Source organism: Ruditapes philippinarum, unplaced genomic scaffold (assembly GCF_026571515.1).
Source record: "Ruditapes philippinarum isolate M1 unplaced genomic scaffold, ASM2657151v2 ctg1373_1_1_1_1, whole genome shotgun sequence".
Lineage (NCBI taxonomy): Eukaryota > Metazoa > Mollusca > Bivalvia > Venerida > Veneridae > Ruditapes > Ruditapes philippinarum.
In genome coordinates this window covers 35,825-59,493 of record NW_026864465.1, presented here as the reverse complement: position 1 = coordinate 59,493, position 23,669 = coordinate 35,825, and the positions used below count along the sequence as shown (strand labels likewise).

The 23,669-nt window shown below is 32.3% G+C and overlaps 1 protein-coding gene across 1 annotated transcript; it reads left to right on the top strand.

Moving 5' to 3' along the window:
• The first annotated feature begins 1,958 nt into the window (after positions 1–1,958).
• On the top strand, positions 1,959–18,106 carry LOC132725700 (photoreceptor-specific nuclear receptor-like). Its single transcript, XM_060710881.1, has 8 exons — positions 1,959–2,536; positions 12,772–13,048; positions 13,417–13,520; positions 14,550–14,750; positions 15,475–15,674; positions 16,343–16,574; positions 17,158–17,263; positions 17,605–18,106. Exons 1-8 carry the CDS (start codon positions 2,416–2,418, stop codon positions 17,735–17,737), a joined length of 1,374 nt encoding a protein of 457 aa, XP_060566864.1. The 5' UTR covers positions 1,959–2,415; the 3' UTR covers positions 17,738–18,106.
• The last annotated feature ends 5,563 nt before the right edge of the window (positions 18,107–23,669 follow it).

Genomic DNA, 23,669 nt, shown 5'->3' with positions numbered 1-23,669 from the left:
TTCGACCACAAAGTGCGATGCGAAGTTTAACGCACTTAGAGGTCGGACCCCAAAGTGCGTTGGACCCCAAAGTGCGGTGTTACAAAGCTCGAATTATATTATATAAGTTATGTAAACGGGTTTTTGGGGAATGTTTTAGAGAAAAAAGTAGCAACAAAAAATCGGGGGAAAAATCCTTAACCTCATTTACATCAAAAATTCTTCAGAAAATTAGCACTTCTCCGCTACCTCTTTTGACATAAAACACAAAGCAAGCATTGTCTGTTGTGGACACCTAGAAATGAAAATTGAAACAATTACTTTCACGTTCAATTTCATTAGCACATCTTCCCTTTGACTCCTGTTTCTGACATCTCGGAAATTGATCCGAGATCTCACGCGCTTTGATTGTTTTGTTTAAACGCAGACGACAAATTTGATTTCCGGTTTGATCGTCTTTTGATTATTGAGCGTCTCTTTTTTGTTACTAGCCTCGGCAAAACTTTTATCGAAAGACGGAATATGCCATTATTATAATATGAATACATCTTGAAGTTGTATAGCTATGTACAAGAACATATGTGAGGGGGAAAAAGTAAGCTGCATAATGGTAAAGATCGATCGCTGATCATGTACTAAAGATTAGGAAATGACAAGATTAAAGATTGTTTCATGCTGATCAAATCTCGTGATTTTAATTTCTTTAATTTCCGATTTCCCCGTCCGAGAACAATTACTGGACGACTATAAAACACATTGATCGTTGTCGTCACGCAATAAAATAGTTCCGTCGCGTTTTTGACATTTTCTAGAATAATGCATTGCAACTTACAGTTATATAGGACAAAGTCTGTGCATAAATTTTTCATCTTCGGTTGTAAAAAAGTTTCCCGATTTTACAGACAGTTCAGTTGCTCGAAGACCACTTGCAATTGTAATTTTTGTTTGACAAGTTTTTCGATACATTTTCCAGTCTAGGCTTTGGTTTTTTTTTTACTATAGTTTCCTGATCCAGAGTCCAAAAAAGTCAATATCAAATGCATATTGTGCAACATATTGCGCCGTTTTCATTTTCAGAGTCCACAATATCTTATCAAATGCTTTTTGTACCCCGTATTACTTATAGAATTCAGTATTGTACTCAACCTCAAAATATTATGCGAGCTCCTGGCCAAAATGATATAAATTTAGTCAAGGAGTTCGGTGAATTAAGAAGTGAACCTACACGAATATGATTTTATATCTATCATTGCCTTAACAAAAATGTGTACAGTAAAAATAATTAAATTTTCATTGGCGTACTGTATAGTGTAATGCTATACTAGTATATTTGTACATGGTATATTGCAAATGGTGTCACGTCACAATATGATTATTATGCATGTCGTACTATACCATTTTAACATCGTTAAAGCTTCAAGTGTAAATGATTGAAATTATGAAAAGGTGCCATTTAGTACAAAAGACCGCTTCAGAAATCCCGATTTTATCATTTTAACTTCGTGAATTCACTTTCTCATCATTAAAAAAAAACGTACTGGTTGGTGACCATCAATCGGACGCTTTTTGAACATTTTTCCATACAGGTTTGTTAATTTCAAAGTTACAGATCTATAAACTTAATCGGGCATTTTTTTGGACCGTCATGTATGGTGGTTGTCCGGTTTTGGTGGTCCCCAAACAGCAAGTAACCTCGGGGAATAAAAATAGCTTCTCCCAGGATATTTCGTTCATGATCGTTAATCGTCAGCCAATATATCCAGTTTTAATTCTTAGTTGATGTGTGGTTTTTTTTGTGCTCTTTATTTTTGCATAATTTCCTGCAAATTTCTGATTGCACTCGAAACACACAAAAAAATCAAACGATATAAAATATAATAATTACACTGTATTGTGATATATAAAAAGAAACGTCATTGCAGACAGATCACTGTAAGGTGACTAAAATTGAACGTCTTTTCTTTGAGTTTCGTCGGATATCCAATATAAAGAGGGAAACACATCGTCATTATTGGCAAGCAATACATCACAGCGACAAAACTAGATCAATGCTTCAATCGCGCCACGATGTCGTCTGCTGTGAGAAGTCGTCTGCCAATAAAGAGGCGGGGCATGTATCTTGATTTGTCAACAAACGTCAAAAAGGAACCGCAAATAGGCGGGATGTAATCTTATTTATTTGCAACTTGCAAGATATTAAGATCTCAAACAGATTCTGATCTAGCAGTGTTTAATTATAAGAGCAACTAATTTCGTCTTGTATTTAAACTGAATATTTAGTTTCCCTATTTTCAAAAAATTAAACTTTTAGTTAGACGATCTTTCAAAATCTAGAGTAAGCGTTATATTGAAACATTTATATTATACATATAATAAAAAAGGACATTGTATGAAACGTGAATATTCGAATTTTTTTCTGAAAGTATTATACAGAATATGGAATCGAGTCTACATTCAGAGGCAAATCACCATGAACAACGTGAACAATCGACAGAGAACGTGCACTGCACGAGGTATCCAGACGCAGACGATCGTGCACGAGATCTCATGAACGCAGGTAGGTGTCATTTTATACTCCTAACGTTCTTTATGAACCAATAGGAAAAAATGTATTAAAAGAAAAAGAACTGTATGTAAATGAGAAAGTAATAATTTTGTTGTGACATAATTTATAAATCCCTTTTATTGTATGATAATATAAATTGTTTTTTTGTATAATAAAATGCAGATAAATAATTTCTATATTGACTTACAACTGCTTCTCCGTGCAACAGGTAAGTGTTTTGTGCCTATCTTACTGGTGAAATAAATGCTTTGTTTCAAATTTTGTATGATATCAAAAGAGCATACTATTTTGATTTTCTTTTAGTACCTTATTATAAGCCTAATCAAATGGATGTGTGTTTTATTATGATATTTTATTGTATTATTATTATTTTCATTATCATTATTATTATCATATTGTTATTATTATTATTATTATTATTATTATTATTATTATTATTATTATTATTATTATTATTATTATTATTATTATTATTATTATTATTATTATTATTATGAGGGAGGGGTGTTGTTGATTCGACCTATATTCATGTAAGTTAGTGTTGTGTTCTTTTTCAAGTTGTAAAAATTATTTTAAAATCATTCAGGGAACAATTAATTTATAATTATTTACTCCACAAAGTTTTCAACCGCCTTTGTTTGTTTGTTTTACCGTCTTAATAATAAGTAATAAAAGAAAATTAAATGACATCATATGGAGGTGGAAAACTTTATGGAGTAGATAATCATAAAAGTTATTTACTTTGAAATAAGCATCTTTAAGAAAAGTGAACTATTTTATGCCACATCTAATAATGATAATATCTATTACATATGTCCCGTTGAAAAACATTGAAATTCTTCATATTTTAAACAAAAATATTTGTATGCAGTGTATCAAATTAATGTAAATATTCAGAACAAACAAAGAATCCAAGAACCAACCAACCAACCAACCAACCAACCAACCAACTAACCAACTAACTAAATAATATATAATCCAGTTTATGTTAAGAGATATCTTAATTTGGTACACGAAGTGTTATCCTGTCATTATTGAAAGTACGTTCCGTCTGGGTATGTAGTAAAAATGATGATGAAATAATAAAAATAACTTTTGTTTGTTGATCAGATGAAAAAAATGCAGTTAAATATTTTTGATACATTTTAATTTGTGATTAAAATGAAATGAAAAAAACAAGAACACGCATTTTCATCATCATCACTGATTGAGGACAATGTCACATATGGCTTCTATTCGTGCTATGTAAGCTACATATAAAATATCAAGTTACTTAATTAAAGGGTGTACACATTTTCTGATTCACTTTTATTTAAAAAAAAATGTTTTTAGTAACATACTTATTGCAGTCAAAATCAGACTGACAAACATTTAATGTATATCTTTATATCCCATTATTGATACTGAACAGTTTTTCAAGTCCACACTTTATACAGGGTTATTAACTTGGTAAATTTGTGTTAACATTGTGGCAATATTGGAGAAGGTCATAAAACATGTTGATTATAAGTAATATAGTTCACCAGCAGAGAAACAGTGTATAGCTCTATTATGATAGATGTATAAAAATAACAATAAATAATTAGTACATGTAGATGTATAGATATTTTAACTTAAAATATACTAGTAGACACGTAAGAAATATTTCAAAATGACGCTAAAAATATAATAATAATAATAATAATAATAATAATAATAAGAATAATAATAAGAATAAGAATAATAATAATAATAAAGTCAGTTGAAATTCTGTTTCCATTCTAGAATGATTGGTAATAGAACGTGGATCAGGGTATGGATACGTCTCTGTTAAGATGAAATGTCAAACAATCAAAATTAAGGAATATATCTTTAAAAAATTATATTATGAATTAATGAACCATGACTATAATCATATCAATGAAAATGATTCATAGCTTAAGCTTTCAAACTAAATGCTATAGCTATAAATTTAAGATTTTTTTTCCAAACATTAAACACAATTCGAATCTTGATTATACTGTTTGGAAAACTAATAATGTGTCTTTAAAAATATATTATTTCTGAAAGTAGGTACACCTTTACTTGACATCTTTGAAACTTCACAATTCATCTATAACAAAAAGTATTAAATGCGATTTACTAGTATACCTGAAGAGGCGATGTTTCACAATTGAGAAAAGCTCCTCCCTCCTCCCTCGTCTGTACGAAAAGTAACATGCTTTAGATGAACTCATTTCCGCTTCTTTCTTCCCCTCGGTACGTGCATGTTGTGAAAAAGGCACAGGTCATCGGCAAAGCTTAGAAGAACCTGCGAAGACCAGAACTTGTACATGCGAACCAGCTCCCGGTGTCCTTACTAAAGCCGAGGAAAGTATAGAGTCGGCACATGCGATGAGGATTGGTATTAGGGTGCGTTTCCCCTGGTATACGGTTAAACGGCTTGAACAGCGGCGCCCTTTGCTAGCTTAACAGGCCTTTTCAGGGATACCTCCTGTTTTTTTTATATATTCTCAGGTTACTGTTCATTTAGGTACTCACTGGCCGCCATACTACATACATACTTCATTCCCGCACGCTCTTCATGTGTTAAGAATGTCGTTAGCTCAATACATAGAGCGTTTGACTATGAATCGGGCACCCTGTATTTGATTCCCGGACGGTGCGGGTCACTTTCTTTGTGATAGATCATGAAATCCTTTCTCTGGTCATTCGCACTGTACCTTTGCTTTAACATGTACAGAAGTTATCAGTTGCTGGTTAACTGTTTGACAGCCTGCCCAGATGAACTGTGTTCGGGTGAATTTAATGTAGCTCACAGTCATGATTCGGAGGGTAAACTACTAAAACCACAACAGGATGTCGTCATTTCGCCGTTATGAATGAAGTTGTAAATTCATACGTAACGATGGGTACAAGCCCTAAATGAAAATATCGTCAATACAAACATCATAAACAATCATAAAAAAATCATACTTAAAGAATACAATTAGAAAACAATATCTTTGACAAAAATAATCGCTTCAACATTGCTCTTGAAAGGCACAATATGCCTCAGAAACAAATAATTTTTTGCTTTTTTCGAAAGGGCAAACATGAATTTTATAATGATTTTAAATAATGGTTTAAGAGAATGTTACATGCTTGTTACCTGAAGAAAGTAGCGATAAATGTAAAATAATTTGTTGATAAAGTAGCAAAATATAAACGAAGTAGTATTTAGACTTCCATACAAATTATTAATTCACTATAACTGAAAAAGATGGTTCAGGTAATTGGCCAATGAGTAATTCTTTTGATACTATAAAAGTACACCAAAATTTAAAACTTTTGAGAAGTAATAATAAAAGCTTTAACTCATAATCAATTTCAAGCAGTAACAAAAAAAAAATAGTTTCATTTTCCAAAGATTATTACAAAAAAAAAATGTTTCAATATGATTCTTACACAATATCGTTTCACACAGTTTAATTAACAAGTATGAAAGTAGTTATTACATATAGATTGGCATTAAAACCCAGGATGATAGTTTAATTCTAACGGTCAAACAACGTCATTCGGGCTAATCAGAAAATTGAATCGTTACATTTTAATTTTTAGATTTATAATAATAAATGGTCGAAGTTCAACCTGCTTCTACAGCAAAAACGTACATTTGCGTCCCATATATGTAAATTTTGCTTTATGCGTTGAAAGTTGCCACGTTAACGTGGAACCCATGTTTATGAATTGTAATTCAAGACATAAACGAAGGAATCGAGCACGTTCAAACAACAGCACTGTTATTCAACGTTTACAGACCTAATAATCATTAGATATAATTTTCTTGCTGTGACAGATACCACTTTTAAATAAGTAAACTATAGGAGAATCATTTTAATTTTGTCACTGCGAGCTATATACAATAGGACGGAATACCTTTTTTTCGAAATTGGATGTTAAGATCCAACGTACACATCTTACGTGAGCTGAACACCTGAATACGATTTCAACCAACGTAAACTGGTTAGCGCATGCCATATAAATATAGCATTACGTCGTTAACTGTATACGGTGCAGTATTAATCCCAGCAAACGCATGACGTCGGCTCAACGTCAGATTAACGTCGGGTTCTCGCTTGTAATAAAATTAAAACAAATAATATAAACAGTTAGGCGTCTAAAGTGTTTCCGAATATACGAATTGATTGTACATCAACAAGGTGAAACTGATCCATGTGCGCAAAACTACAATCAATTAAACTACAAATCAGCAATTCGCGATCCGTCAAGAAATTGAAAATTTAATTACCTTAAACCGCGGCGTGCTAAATTTGTGTCGAATCAACTTACCCTGATGGGAGCACTAGAATCGACTGTTGATATATCTTCAAAGATTAAAGGGTTCTCAGATAGAATTGTTAAATACAGTTTTCTCGCGGCGGAATGACGGCTTTTCCATCAATAGTTGTGAATTAAAGAGAATGTAAGGAATTGTTTACATTTTAAATGAATTTCAATGAATATTTTAATAGACTGCTTAAGTGTAGTTTTGTCATCCACTTCAGTGATATATTTATAATGCTATAGGTCAGACCGACCATATTGGATACAGATGTTTAATTTTCACGTGGTTAGGCCCCTTCATATGAAAGGCGTGGTTGAGGTAGGCCCTTAAGTGACCATATCTCGGTTTAAATGAAGTGGAAAAAATGGTTTAGCTGATAACATCTGGCCGTTGTTTTCTTTTTCTCTTTTTTTAAGTTAAATAATTATCCAATTTTTTTTTAATCTACGAAAGCTTTACATATAAAGAAAAAAATAAGGAAATCAAGTAAATTATCAACAGTTAGACAACTTTAATCCAAATGTTTCAAACTCGATTAGATATCGCGCATATCACCAATGTCTTGTATGATAATTTTTTCAGCAGAACCATATTGAAGCTATATTCTATAGTCTAGCCACTGATCAAATATTTCCCCATTTATAACAGTATCTATATCATATAAAAATTTACAATACTTATTTATTTTCTTTACAATGATGCTCCCATTTGATTGGGGGCGGTGCCGTGCGGTCATCATAAACTTCAAATCTTACCACACTTGTGATTATTACGCGAAATTATTGTTATTTAATAAAATACTGGTAAGCAAAAATAATCAATAAAAAAAAACAAAAAACAAACAAAAAGATATATAGTGTAAAAGACATGTAAAATTCAAAAAGTCAGTCACTTTCGTGAAGTTAGTTAACCTGTTATTTTCTTTCTTATTTTTTTTAAAGTTATTTAAAGTTACAATGCTACAAACATAGATAAAAATACCGTCCAAACGAGACTTTGAATTATAATATAAGTAGCTTTTGCTAGAATACCAACACGATTATCAGCGAGGTGTTCCTAATACTAGATTACCAGATGATCAAACTTACTGTCTTTATTTGTATATCTCCGGGTTGAAAATTACTTATTCGCCGCGTCATGACAAAACCAACATAGTACGTTTGCGACCAGCATGGATCCAGACCAGCCTGCGCATCCGCGCAGTCTGATCAGGATCCGTGCAGTCTGATCAGGATCCATGCTGTTCGCTATCAGTTTTTCTACTTGCTATACGGTGTGTAAGCGAACAGCATGGATCCTGATCAGACTGCGCGGATGCACAAGCTGGTCTGGATCCATGCTGATCGCAAACGCACTATGTTGGTTTTGTTATGACGCGGCTCATATGTTATAGAAAATCTGTGTATAAGATACCGAACTTTTTCATTTCATATTTTTTAAGTTTTAGTAACCTCTGATTAATTGAGACTTGATCAAATTATTCATAAAATGGTCGTGTACTAAAGCATAATGGGCATGAGTGCTACAAAACAAAGTTCATATATGGACAATTATTTGAAATTTTATAATAATGATTAATAATTATATCAATTAAATCATACGCATTTAATCTTTATGTTAATTCAGGTATTACATAAGATACCACTAGCCTATGTGTGTGACAAAACAATCTCATTATACAAAATGTAAAAAACAACAACAAAAAACATATAACTCTCTACAGATAGGCTCTGAACGAAAACACATTCAGTTCCCAGATTATTACGAAACGCGTCTAGGGGAAATAGAAGTAACGAATAAATTGTCCTTCTTAAAAGAGTCGTGTGACAATTTGACAATAATTCATCTTAGCTAGTCTTTCCAATCTCAGAGCAATGACATTTCAACGTTTTCTGTTATTACGCTCCGCCGCTCATTCGCCTATTATCGTCAAGAGGGGAGCTAGCGTGAAAGATGAATTCAAGATTATTTAATTTACGCTGTGAAAATCAAATATGTCTTTTATTGACGGGCTGGAAATCTTGTTAGGCGGACACCACTGCCTAATAAGAATAAACACTATTTTCGCCATTGTAACCGTTAATGATTGGAGATAACTTTATTAAGGAGTCATCCGTTAGAGACGGGAACGATAAAGATGTCTTCTTTAGTCGTTCCTATAATGCCATTTTCCTAATATCGGCGTTCTGAAGTGTCACGTGATGTATTTCTAAGAACTTTGCAACAAAACATCAGAACGTAATGATGTCATGTGACCCTAGTTTGTCGCATCGCGTTGATGTGATTTTAAGTAGGAATTAGCGACAAATCCACCTGATCCGAGGCCGAGATGCCTCTTGAATCATAACGAACTGTCTTGTCGCAACCTCTTGAATTGTGTAGTCAGTTAAGATTGGGTTATCGTCACTGGCAATAAGTGAACTAATTTCTTTCTTCGATGACATTCAAACTTTTCCGGACTTAATCCACTTTATATACGTGTATAACGTGGTAAAGAGCATAGAAGTTCAAACCAGTTGAAAGTGGAAAGAAAAATGTTAAAGTATGTATTTTACAAATCAAAAGAAGAAGGAAAAAAGCAACAACACTAAATTGTCCATAAACCTTCAAATATACTCTTATTAACTCTTTTCTTCTAATTTAACTCTTAAAAGAATTTCTTAACAATATTTTCAAAATCATACTTAATTAAAAGATAGGTCAAAATAGTCGGCTTGACTTTTGGTTCAATTATTCATAGTTCATTTTATTACCCTTTCGATGGAACTTTTCAGTTGTTTCGTTGTTGTTGTTTTCTTCTTTTTTTGTTCGTTTTTTTTAGATATATATGGAAACTGTCATTTTCCTGAATAAACAATGCATGTGTTATTGAAGAAAATAGACTTAAACAAACTGTAATGCATATATACAGGTATAAATACGCGAAACAATCAAAATGTGGAGATGCTTTTCTTATTTTAGTCATCATTTGAATAAAAGTATAAATGATATTGAGAAAATAAAAAAAATGGTTGACTAAAAATAGTTACTTTGCTTTCATGTCATATATTTATTATTATGTTTCGATAATTATAAAAATTTATATTATAAAAATAAAAACATCTTGTCTTACGTTACAGTACAACGGAAGGCGACCTTAACTAGCTTGTATATATAATACTTCATGTTTTTTTAACACTAGAACTTCTTAAAATAAGATGGTTGACAAATAAATCTTTTGAATAATCTCATTTATTATCATTACTTTTGATTTTTTTTTAAGTTATCTTCGTATACAAGCGCATAGCACTTCGGTATCTTAGTATTCCTCAAAAATAAATTTGTAAATACTTGCTACAAAATATTGATAAGAAAACCGATGAGCTATTTTACAAAATTATTTCCTGTGAGAAGAGCAGCACTTGTTTGATTAAAAAATATCGAGATGAAATTACGTGATTAGCCTGCACCGTTATAATCACACGCCGTGAAAATAGCTTCTTTACGCTCATTTTCACCTTGTGAATAATTAATGTTACGGAAATGAACGAGAACCTTTGAAACAATATTAATATGATCTTGATGGCGTGGTTGGAAATTAAATCATAGCTATTAAATGTAATATGTCATAAAATGTATTTTTGCGAAGAAGTTATTGCTATAGTTTGTATAGGTGAGGCCCGTCACTTTTCCTTTGAAGAATGTTTTCCAAATTAAATATAAGAATTTAACATGAAATGAAAAATCAGTTGGGGTTGTGTCTGTGTGACTTATGATTATAGCATCCCGGGAAAGAATGATTATATTTAATCAAGAAAAAATTATTGAAATGCTTCATATAAAAATAGTAAAGATTTTTAACCGCATTCTAAATAAAGTAGTTTAAGTAACAAAAAGAATATATCAGATAAAATTTAAAAATCATGTAAATCGTTATTCTTTCAAACAATAATATGTAGAAGTAATAAGTATGTCTTTGTTCGTTACAAAAACCTGAAACTTAAAATGATCTTAAGACCCGTCAAAAAACAACAACAAAAAAGAAGAAATAATAAAAGAATATCAACTTTCAACTTCAGTGCAGCCAATTTTAGAAACCTAAATCCAAAAACGTTTTCTATTGCAATTATCCAAGTCCATCTGATGTTCAAAAACAAATAATAACAATTTACCGGTAGAGCCTCATTCCGATATTTTTGCGGGATAAAAATCACCGGTGTCGTAAAACAAAGTTCCTGTAAGAATTGTAATTAGGCATCAAAACGTATTGTTTTGAAAACAGCAGGTGGTTTTGTGTGAAGAAGGGGACGATTAATAGTCGGTAATTGAAAAAAATACCGCCATCTTGATTGAATGGTTAATCGAATGCCTTGCTTTTGTCGGCACTTTAAAGACATTGAATAGGGATGGTTTATATCTTTTTTCATAGTTCGGCATGGATTTATTAGCTAACTTAATAATGCGGTAATGAATAATAGGAGAAACTAATAGATCAAGTAACACATATTTGATATATGAATACACGTCATGCACTGTTACATAGTTTTTTTAAGTTCATTTTCGAGAGACCTGAATAAAAGAACATTTAAATAACATGTTTCAGATTTTAGAACATGTTTTATCTGAAACATTTATAAAGTGTGGACACAGATGAAAAAAACCAAACAAACTCGGATTAATATTCATATAATTTAAAAATGTGAATCTTTCATCTGAAATAAAATAAAATCCGGTATATAAATTAATTAATTATAATAGTATTAAAACATTTTTATGCTCGAAAAAAAATAGTACGAGCTGTTTGCCACATGGCAGTTTAAATGCTTTACACGGTGGTCAAATTAATTATCACGTCAGAAAATGACTTTAATGAATCTTATGACGTTTGGTGATTTGCGTTATTTCTGTGAATATATCCTCTTATTAAAAAGAAACAATAACAACAAACAACAACAACAAAACATGTGTGCATTATCACACTTACCGTAATAAGATGGTCATAGCTTGCCGTTGAAATGAGTTTAAAGCAGACTGTTGAGTTTAATTCTTTAGTTATAACTACGAAATATAAGTTGATGGCAGCAGATATTACCCCCTATATAAATGGAAGATAACGAAATAAATAAATAAATAAAAAAAAACCTTACTTTACCACTCTCGTCACCCTCTCCGACCGTCAATCGTGCATGTATGTATGTATATATGTATAGATAGTACATTGTATAAGAAAATTCCGTCACAAACCTGCATTTCCCCTAGACTGGAATACCTCATACATTATTCAAATAATCAAAGATTGTAATTCTTCCGACACCGACTGACACCACCAGCAGCTGCCATTTAGCACGTCATGTTGCAATTTAGTTTAGTCTGTTTCTAATTAAACATTTAAGTTCTTGTTATATCAAATCGTTTAAAAGAAGGACTCCTGATTAAAACGATTAAAGGAGTCAGAATATTTGTAAGTCACGCGAACTCTTACATTTTCAATTACTTTCCATCACTGTTTGCCCAAAGGAAATCTTAACATTACTGTTACAATTTCAAGTTGTATAAAGTTCATTAAAATCTTTAAATAGTGATTTTTCTAACGTTTTTAAGCGTCGACAAGAATTTGTCACGTCAGCTAATTTTCTGTCCAAGTTTTAAAAGTTTTCGACGACGTTATTTCCCTGTGTCTATTCCTTTAATTTTAATACATGTTATAGCAAAGAGAGCGAGAGTTGGCATTTCCTTCTAAATTGAGAAATAAGGGGCTGATCAAATTATATCCTTACAAAATTGTTACTTCAATAATGAGGATTACAACTTCCACATTCAATATTACTTAGTTTTTCTGTTATAGCAAATCACAATATCAACGTATAAATCATGTTAACATGTGTACTGTAATATAGAATAAAACATAATTAAGATAAAATTGTTGTTATTGCTATTTCAGGTATGATATCAGAAAGTTCTGACCAACCAAGATTTTCTCCACCATGTCCTTCACCATTGAAGATCTCGAATTTGATCGCCCCGTCCCCAGGAATTGTTGTGTCCGTACCGTCGCATGTTGATAGTTCCACTCCCGCCTCATACTCTAAGCGTGTATCACCCGGTCTGACATGCCTAGTATGCGGGGACACGTCGAGTGGTAAACATTACGGGATACTGGCGTGCAACGGCTGCAGCGGGTTCTTCAAAAGAAGCGTCAGAAGAAAACTAATTTATAGGTAGGTGTTACATAGATGACATTTCTCTTTAAAGATTAATTTTGAAGGAAGCCTTATATGGAACAATAATACTAAAATTAAAGATTCTGCTGGCCGTAAGGGGGTGACCCGACTTAAAATCCGTTTCTGTTTTCTGTACTTAAGATCAGTTAGACATTAAGTTATATTTTTCTTTCACAACTGTCAATAATTTCAAGTATTTACGCTATTTCATATTTACCAACGTTGTATATAAAGTATGTTGGCTGCTCCGCCTACAGGACGCGTGACAAAAAATTGTACATTTAAGATTTTGTCATATACTTAAAAGCGAAAATAAGATTAATGTATCTATAAATAAATAACTTCTATAACTTCTATAATTTTAGATGCCAGGCTGGTACCGGACTGTGTATTGTTGACAAAGCGCACAGGAACCAGTGTCAAGCTTGTCGTTTAAAGAAATGTCTGCAATTAGGGATGAACAAGGACGGTCAGTGTAATAATGTTTTGTTTTCCATTTACTGATCGTCAATTTCTCTCAGTCCTTATTCGATACCATTCGCCAATTTTCCTCCATCTTACATTTGGTAATGATTGCCAATTTCCTTCAATCCTAAATACCATAATATTTATCAGGGGCTGAAAAGTTTGAATTAAGTATAAAACTGTTTTTGATGATTTGTTTTATAAAATTTATAAATGTTAAAATTTATGTTGTTCCTACCAGCTAATTGTCTGTTCTCAAAAGACTTGTTATATAGAATGTCTCTGTACATAACAGATCTCACATGAATATTGAACTTAAACAGAAAGTTCAAGAACTAATAAAAATCATAAAATGGTTCTATTTTAAGCAAGGCTTTAAGGGTCGGTGGCCACCATATTCACATTCTAATTTGAATATTTGATCATGTAGAACAAACTAAAGTTAGTTTATTTTTCATACTGCACGCATAAAATAATTGCCTTAGTATAACACTTACACAGTCCGGAATCACACAGCAACGGAATCACGTTTTGCAATGATTTCTTGCATGCGCCATAAACGGAAATAAACTTAATTCTTTCAAACATATATTTTTGGACTATTCTTCTTCTTCTTCTTCTTCTTCTCCTTCTTCTTCAAAATTCAAACAATTCTTATTTCAACAAATATACAGCTTAGTAGCCTGAAATAAGTAACTGTAACGCTGAATTATTTCTTTAATTTTTTTTTTCTGCTTTAAAATTGTTAGTTTTTACACAAAGTGATGAAGAAACTTTGGTCGTTTTTAGGGATATTTTTGTGAAATATCTCTAATGCAAAAGAAATTTGAAAATAAATACACGTACAGGCTTCTTTTTTTATTTGTTTTTTCTTCAAATGAAAAACTGATCTTCTATGAATTAAATATTCTGGAATCCTGCTCTCATTGTGAATATTATAATGTTAGAATAATGTACATGTATTTAGCAACCTTGCAGTTCTGTATATAAAACAACCTTGCAGTTGAAAACTAACATAATATTTTGTTTACAGCTGTACAAAATGAACGTCAGCCCCGAAACACTGCACAGATCAGAAATGATCAGATGGAAAACGGGTTTGAGTCTAGCTTAGGAAGTACACAAGCGACCGTCTCGGCCACGCACCCCGCGTTTAGTCCGGCCGCTAAACACAGGCTGATGGCGGGAATCAGTAGTCGTGAAACCTCGACAAAACAAGAACACAGACATGAAGGTATAGTATTATGAAGTCATTTTCCAAATAATATATCTAGCAATAAATTAACTATAAGCAGTGTGTGTATTGAGAAATAATTTTTCAATCATGCCACATATTCATGTATTTGTAATAAATGTACAGTATAAGCATTATGCAAAGAAAGTCTGCACTTGGTTTCTTTGAAATTCTGTATACATTTAAAATAGTGGCAAATTTGTTCCATTCAAAAATTACGTATCAAAAGGGAAGGGCATTTAAAAAATGGCAACATTCTGCAACTTTTATTTTTCATCCTCAGCTGTTTACACGTAACCAAAGTTCTGATAATAGTAGTAAATATAGTCCTTCCAAATACGCCAATACTTTGTTTAATTAATAGATACGTACTATGTATTCAATATTTCCCTGTAACCAAGGGAACACTTTCCTTTGCAACACAATATATTTTGCTTGCTTGGATTTTGTAGTCAAGATCTTACGGAGCGTGACAACGCCAAGTGTAATGAGAACTATCAAGAGAACTTGATAAAATGTTGTTGCTTTTTTTTCTTAATGCCAGCATTGTGGCGTCAGTGATGTAACGTATAATCAATGTTTTAGAAGTCATGGAATTTGGTTTAAAATTATTGTTTTGTTTCGGTTTTATCAAAAGATGGAAAACTGAATGACCATGTTTTAATTATATATCTTCTTAATTAAAAGTACTATACGCATTAATAATTTATATATTTTGATACAGACCACGATGAAAACATTGACGTCACAGGCACCGACAGTAACGAACGTCACGTGACACCATATTACAGTAGCTATGGAGACACGTTCTTCCCCCTGGCTGGTCAAGAAACTATGTATGAATGCTCTGCTAGACTGCTTTTTATGGCTGTACGATGGGCAAAGAATCTCCCGTCCTTTGCCAATTTACCATTCAGAGACCAGGTTTGTATGTTTTGAATATATTATAGATAAAGTTTCTATGCTTCTACCTAATTAAGATAAAATCACTGATCAGTTTTATGTATAGGTTTGAGTGCATATTGGGTGTTCTTCGTAAATAAGAAAGCTAAAAAGGAGCGGAGCTTGCGAAGCGACTGTAGCTTTCTTATTTACGAAGAACATCCAATATGCACTCTAACCGGCTTAGTGCTCCGCCCACTTGCGTTTTATAATATAAAACGACCAGTTTATATAAAATCTGTTCCATTAAGATTTGAAACCTGAAAATTTGAAAAATCCTCGTCGGTGTTTGGCTTAAAAAAATTGGCGAGCACTAATCCGTATTCCAAAGAATTAAAGCAATGCAACTTGGAAAAGCCGACATTACTAATTTAATAACGCAATATTACTGAAAATATACTGCAATAGACCGCCAGCTCATTAAAGGTCGAACGACCTTCTAACTTTAAAATTTACTTATCAATCAAAGATCATATGTCTAATAAAAATAAAGACCGTATTACTAATAAAGCAGTGCCCATACTTTTATAAATTAAAGGCTATAGAAATGTTGTTTTTCCATAATCAAATATGTTAAAGATAATATCATCTGCTTAGCAGCAGCTGTCTAAGATTTATTAAGAAATATTTTTATCGACTGCATATTTTAGGTTATACTGTTAGAAGAAACATGGGGAGAATTGTTCCTGCTATGTTCTATCCAGTGGTCGATGCCGATGGAAGCATGCCCGTTGCTAGGCAACCTAGAACATAACCAATCAAAATCCGGGTCCTTGGCTGCTGACATCCGGGCACTTCAGGAAATATTTTCGCGGTTCAAGGTCATTGGCGTTGACCCTGGAGAGTTTGCCTGCCTGAAAGCCGTGTCATTATTCAAGCCAGGTATGTTAGAACTGTCGAGTCTTTTTAAGTATTAGTTGTGATAAAATCTGACATCAAATCACGATAAACAAATGGTAGATTCTCTTAAATGCCCTGTTTTTCTACGAGCTAACGTTTACGAAGTAGATGTAATGACTTTGCAAGATCATGTGATTTACAAACGAGACCACTGTTATCACTCTTCTGACGATCTCTTTCAGATTTATGTCATATAATATTTTATTACCCATACTTATAGAGTGACTGTCCAAAATCTTCATTTTGTTTCCATAGTGACTGTCCAAAATTTTCATTTTATTTCCATTTACAAACCTTGTTTTTTGTTTTAGACTATTTATAGTTCAATTAATTTATTGTTTCAAATAAATGACGCCAGTATGAAGGTTTAGAAGAAATTATTGTCAGATTTTTAATGCCAGTAGCGATAGAGTCGCTCGATGTACCAATGCATGTCAGGCCACTCTGAACACGGACTTTTTTTTACATTTTAGAATAAACTTAGTGATTACTTGATTAAGCTTGTATACTATTGTTTTCATTTATTTTTGTAACATTGAAATCATATCATCTGTACATATTTCAGAGACACGTGGATTGAAAGATCCGCATCAAGTTGAAAATCTACAGGATCAAGCCCAGGTCATGCTTGGTCAACATATTCGTGCACAACACCCCACACAGCCTGTCAGGTTTGACTTTAACTACCTTGTCACAGTTAAATGATTTTTATAACATTTCACAATTACTTTTTTCTTTTTAAAAATATTGAATAATGTATATACTACATTCATAACGAATGAGCATTTTATGGTTAATGGATTATATAAATATATATTCGTAAATTACAATACCTAAAGTTCAACAATAATTTGTTGTTGAAGTTTTTCTTTCTTTCCTTTTGTCGTGCTTTAGCTTTTCTTTTTATTTTCTCGTATCTCTGAAAGGGGAAATATTGAAATGAAATAAAAGATTAAAGCATTACCTGTAATATGATAACAAATAAAGTATCTGTGAATATTTTTTTCTTCAGATTTGGACGTTTACTTTTGATGTTGCCATCACTACGATTTTTATCAACTGAAAGTCTGGAGAAGGTGTTCTTTGGAAGGTCGATCGGAAATACACCCATGGAAAAATTACTTTGTGACATGTTTAAAAGTTAAACTCTTTTTTTTTGTTGGATTTTGTGGACCAAAGTGTATGTTTCAGGACATGTATATTATTGATCCAGGACGAATGATTACATGTAATTTTCATACCAAAACATTTTATGGAAGATAAAGGAAACAAATCACTTCCCAAATCAAGAAAAGAAAATACAAAACAAAACAAAGACCAAAATGAGAAACGTTTAACAACGTAGATGAAGGTGTGCCTGATCTTAACCACCAATATGACATTGTAAATAAAGTCCTGGTAAAATATTACAGATTTAAGACAAACAAAAAGATGACTTAATCCCTAGTAAGATAACAGTATTATATATAGATCTATATTTATCAAAAACATATTTTTCAATGCACGATGGTACCCTGTAAGACGAAAATTCTCAAAACAAAAGCTCCTGGTTACCTACCATCTTTACAAGTTTTGATCAAACGTCAAAGAATTGTGGATATCTACAAATGAAACGGTGTTGTTGACCCTTGGAATCTATAAAACTATAATAAAAAAATGGGTAGAGAGCACTCACCTAAGTGCGTCCGACCGAGATTTGACACGGCGGCAGAGGGGGTTTCATACCCTCCTTCTACTGAATCAGTTAAATAAATGTCTTACTTATCCTAATTTGTAAATGTTTACCCGTTGATAATCCTATATTTATCAAACATGTATGTCATTGTTACGTATGGATACATTTAGTTCTGGTAAAAATTTAGAAATTATAATGAGTTAATTTTTTTTTGTATTCCTTTGATGATGAGTGTAAACGGTGTTGTACTTGACGCTGAACATAATTAACTATGCTCCATGAAAATGTTTAGGAAATAAATAGTTTTGAAAACGGTACTTCAAATCAAGAATCTCTGTAAATTAGTCTCCAAGAACATCAAATTATCTTGTCAAATATCATATGAGAATAACATATTTACTTTAATGTTTCTATGTAGTTCTTTTTTTTCTAAAATGTTTACTTCATATAATATATATACGAACGAAATCTGCATTACATGTATTTGAATCTACCACATATTTTTTTCTAACCATAAATGTTTACTAAATATCTAATAAAAAAGAAATGCATCTTATTGTTTATTTCTGAAAATAACGTCAGAATATATGTCAAAGAAATCCTATATAATAGACGAACTAAGGCGTTTGTTTATTAAAAATAATTCTAATCTGAATCACTTTGTGAAAACACGAGAGGTCAACACTCTATTAATGCATATTATCATCTTATTTTTCCATAGTAAAACATTTTATTTTCAATTAATCTTATTTCGTTTGTCTAAACAAAGACACACGATAGTTAAATGTGTTTTTATTACAATATTGCTGATGCGTATAACTTTGGGATTTAAAAGCTCTACGCGTGTAAATTATCGAATTGTTTTTCGAAAGTGTTGTCAATGCGTTCATAAATCTTTCATTCATTTTCTTAAGTCATATTTAGATGCTAGTAAAAAATCAAACGATTAAGTCTTCGCCCTACCTTTCTGTCAATGAGAATGCCTCAATTTTTAATTTCTGTCAATATATTTCGCATAAACTGTACTCAATAGCGTTTATTTAACCAGTTTTAAACGCTGCATGTATCTGGTTTAGCATTACTTGCCGACAAAAAGTCGGTTAACGTCTCAGTTAGTCAGACGCTTATAAGAAACAAGAGGGCCATGATGGCTTGGGATCGCTCAAATGAGTTATGTTGCTAGAAATGTCACAATTTTTCAATACAAAAGTCATTAATTAGATCACATGGGGTTTGCCTTCTTTTACTCAAGCTGCATTATACTAGACGTCAGTTACAAAATGTTATATGCAAAATGCCTAAGCTTTTCACATAAGAAAAACATGTATTTTCATATGCATCTATAAGTCTATATGCCAAATTTTGACAACAGGGGCATTATTTTTAAAACTTTGTACTGGACCACAAGTTGATTCTAAATGCCAAATATCTAAGCTCTTGTTATTGTACTTTTCAAGAAGAAATCTTATATAAATATATGTTAACTAAGTGCATGTGACCCTAAAGGGTGGGGCTATTTTCGAAACCAGGGTGATAACTTATAAAACTTTGGTACACTAGGCAATACTACATGCCAACTATCTAAGCTCTAAGCATTTGTAGTTCTTTTTACAAAAGAAGACATCAATATATTTTCCTATGTAAGTCTAGATATAACCTTAGTGACCCCTGGGACGGGGTCAATTTTGACCCAGTGGCATGTTTTATATAACTTACATCGATGACCACAAGACGATTCTACATGCCAAATATTAAGATCTCAGACAAAAATATTTTAAACATGTTAACTATACACCACAGGTGGCAGTATCAGTGTTTGGACTCCCCACCCCTATCTGCCCCTGTACCCCTACTACAACCCTGAAAAAAAAGTTATAACTATAATTTTGATAGTGGAATTTTTTTTATATAATTTCATCGGTGGTTTTGTATTTGGTACCTTATAGTAAGCCTCAGAGTGTTGAATTATTTTTTTTTTCAGGGTTGTAGTAGGGGTACATGGGCAGACAGGGCAGATAGGGGTGGGGTGTCCAAACACTGATACTGCCACCTGTGTTATACACATGTTAACTGTATCTCTGTAAACTAAGTGACCCACAGGGCAGGTCTTTCATGATTTATATAACTTCACGTGGCGATACTATTGCCAAACATCTAAGCTCTGAGCATTGTACTTTCCGATTAAAAGATTTTTAACATACGTTTACCATCCATCATCAGTAACTGCGCTCTTAGGAAAACAGGCAATCAGTTTGTACCAATGGCAGCAAAGTATTATATACGAGCTGTAACAGAAAAAGTGTGTGCTTCTTAAAACTGCCAACCGTTGTTAAGTCTTGAACAGTAAAATTTTGTAGGCATGTCAACTTTAGCATCTTATATATTTTACATATCTATGCAATAAAAACATGTAGAAAGCCATAGGTTGGTCGAATTGAGACATAATGTTGCAAAAATTTAATAATGCATTGCGTGAAACAATTTGCTAAGCTTTTACGACTATAGCTTGTCCAAAATGGTTCCCTGTGTGGTCTTATGGAATTAATAAAGCGTTACCAGTGCCAAACAGTTCTCCAAAAGAACATTGTTAAAGTATCCTTTGAAAGTGTCATCTTGATTTCAACAAAACTTACACAAAACCGGACAATTTCTCTTTCTTTACACGGCGTCACGGAGAAATTTTCTTTTTATCTTGCTTCGAACTTTTGTTTGTTTGTTGTTTACCATTGAATTTTTTTATCAGTTATTACCAAAAGTCGTAGCCGGTTTGAATCTGATGAGTGTGATAGATCAATTACTTCTATATTATTTCTATCTCAGTTATATAGAGTTATATATTCAAGCATGTCAAGACAAAGGAGACGGTTTTATACGAATACTGGAAGAGAGATAACTCATATTAAAACTTAGTCAAATTATGTTTCTAGTTACCTCCCCTGAATGCAGCGTCTTATTTCATGGTTTAGTTAAAACATATTTATTCGCATTTCCATATCTATTCAAATGTATTTACATGTCTTTAAAACTTCACAAGCATCCGAATGACATCATGAGCAATGTTCACCCCATAATAACATAAAGTATACAGAATGAACCTGATAACCTAAACAGACATTCATCGGACACCGACGCCTTTTTGTCACGGCACCTTAACCAGTGTCTATTCTAGGATTCAAAAAACAGGGGCGATTTTTATTGAAAAGTGAGAATTTATTACATTTGTTGATCTTTTTCCTTCTTTCTCTATGTAAAATTTCCCCCATGGCCTCTAAAAAAAAAATGGGGGGGAAAATTCCCTAAAAATATGAGTAAATCCCCCCTCCTAGAATAGTTTACTGCTTTAATTAAAATGGAATTCGTACCCGTCGAGAAACCACGGGGCCCTTGAACTCGGGGGAACAAAGAATCACTCTCATTTAGCTCAAATGAGTCTTTTGGTATCTGGGGAGCTTACAAAAAAAAGTGTTAGATTTCAGAAAGATTTAAGGTGTGGGCTGAATGTGGGTGGAAGTTTTTGACGGGAATCAAAACCCAAAAAAATGCGACAGGGAAAAGTGGGGCGTTTTTGAAGTTGTGCCGGGATCTTTTTTACATGATGTGACAAAAATTGGGAAATTTAGTTTGCCTTTCTATAGTTTCATTTTAAAGAGGGGGCAATGTCTTTTATTTTTGTATAAAAAACACTTTTGCACGCATGTTTAGTTAATAAGATTGGAATGAAGAAGTAATGTATGTAATCTAGCTAGGTGTGTATGCGTGTCCCCACCCATAGACTGAGAACATTTTGAAATCTGGGGTTGAAAATGGTGTTACTTCCTAAAATTTCTAGTGCTGATTATGGTACCTTTTGGATGATTGAACAGCGCATTGTATTTTGTATAGATTAGTGTTACTTAGTAAGCATTAACAAAATAAAAGCACACTATAAGCAAGGCAGCTTAATCAGGGTCTTTCAAATGAGCTTTTTTTTTAATTTATGCATTGTTCAATGACAAAATAGAAATTGATTTTAAAGAGAAAAGATGTTTTAAATCGTATCATATAAAAATATTATAATATTTCACGATGTTATTTGCAAATATTTGATGTTTAATTTGGTGCATTTTCAAAATGGCGCCGATTATCGGCAATTATTCTGAACAAACAATCTATGTTTTTTTAACAAAGATGGCTTTAAAAAACATCATTTTCTGAAATATGTATCCCTTTTTCAAAAGTTTAAAGATTTTCAAATAACATCATGTCGTTAAAATTTTCATTTTTGCTCTTGTATTTAATATTCGCCCTTTTCTTGAACACTTACATAATTTGCTTATAGCAAACTATACCGATTTATACCGAGACATGTTTAATTGTAGCGAGAAGGGTTTACATAGCGTGTTCCAGACCATTCTATTTGAAATACCCTGGCTTAATTAACACTCGTGCACAGTCACGTGCAAATCATGCAAATGGGTGGACAACAAATCATAGTATCATATTAGCAACTTTCCTTCCTATAATTGATGATGGAATGAGTGGATGATATTTTTCTCCTTTTACTAAGAAAGAATGTAGATCTAACTTTGAATATTTTATCAGTATCTCAGTTTTGTTCAAAAGCAAAGTGCCTGTCATTCGATGCTATTGGTGCAAATACCAAGAAATACAACGTGGGAAATATGAAGTATGAGCTAAATTAGAAATAGAGGATATAAATTTGTTTAGTTCAGTGTAAGATCGTAATATATTTCACCGAGTGAGCACCAAAAGGTATATTTCTTAAATATAAACTTTTGGTGTTCACAAGGTGAAATATATTTCGATCTTACACTAAACTAAACAAATTTTCTTTTTATTATATGCAAAGAAACGTTTTAAAAAGACATTAAACCTAATACTGAATGAAAAACGCGCCAAATAATAATACAAAGTGACGTAATTTACGACGTCACGTCATTAAGTTGGTTCCTAGTACTGTGCACGCTGGTATTTCACTGAAACAACGTAAGGGGCTAAAATTCAAAACAGTGAAATTATCAAATTGATAATTTCACTGTTTAAAACAGTGAAATTACCAGTTTTATATCACTGATATATTTCTATAAACCACCGAAAAGAATGTGATAAAAAGAAATAAAAAGTGTTGTTTTAAGTACCGTTTTAACCGGATAACTTACGGTACGGCTTTAATCTGTATGACGGATACGGGAATTTAGCGCTTTTCACGGAAAATTTTTTAGGAAGGTACTAATTTGGGTTGATATGTTAAAGGTTTGTGTTGATTTTCTTTTCCAATGCAATGAAAATATTATTTTAACCTTCATTTAAGCATTAACAATAATAACAAACACCTTCATCCTTTCTAAAATGCATAAAGTGCCATTTATAAAAGTGTAGTAGTCACCGGATATGTAATTTGA

Coding starts and splice junctions, on each gene's coding strand:
- LOC132725700 (XM_060710881.1), top strand. CDS start 2,416: ATGGAATCGAGTCTACATTCAGAGGCAAATCACCATGAACAACGTGAA. Junction 13,521..14,549: donor ATTAGGGATGAACAAGGACG/GTCAGTGTAATA, acceptor TTTTGTTTACAG/CTGTACAAAATGAACGTCAG. Junction 16,575..17,157: donor CGTGTCATTATTCAAGCCAG/GTATGTTAGAAC, acceptor TACATATTTCAG/AGACACGTGGATTGAAAGAT.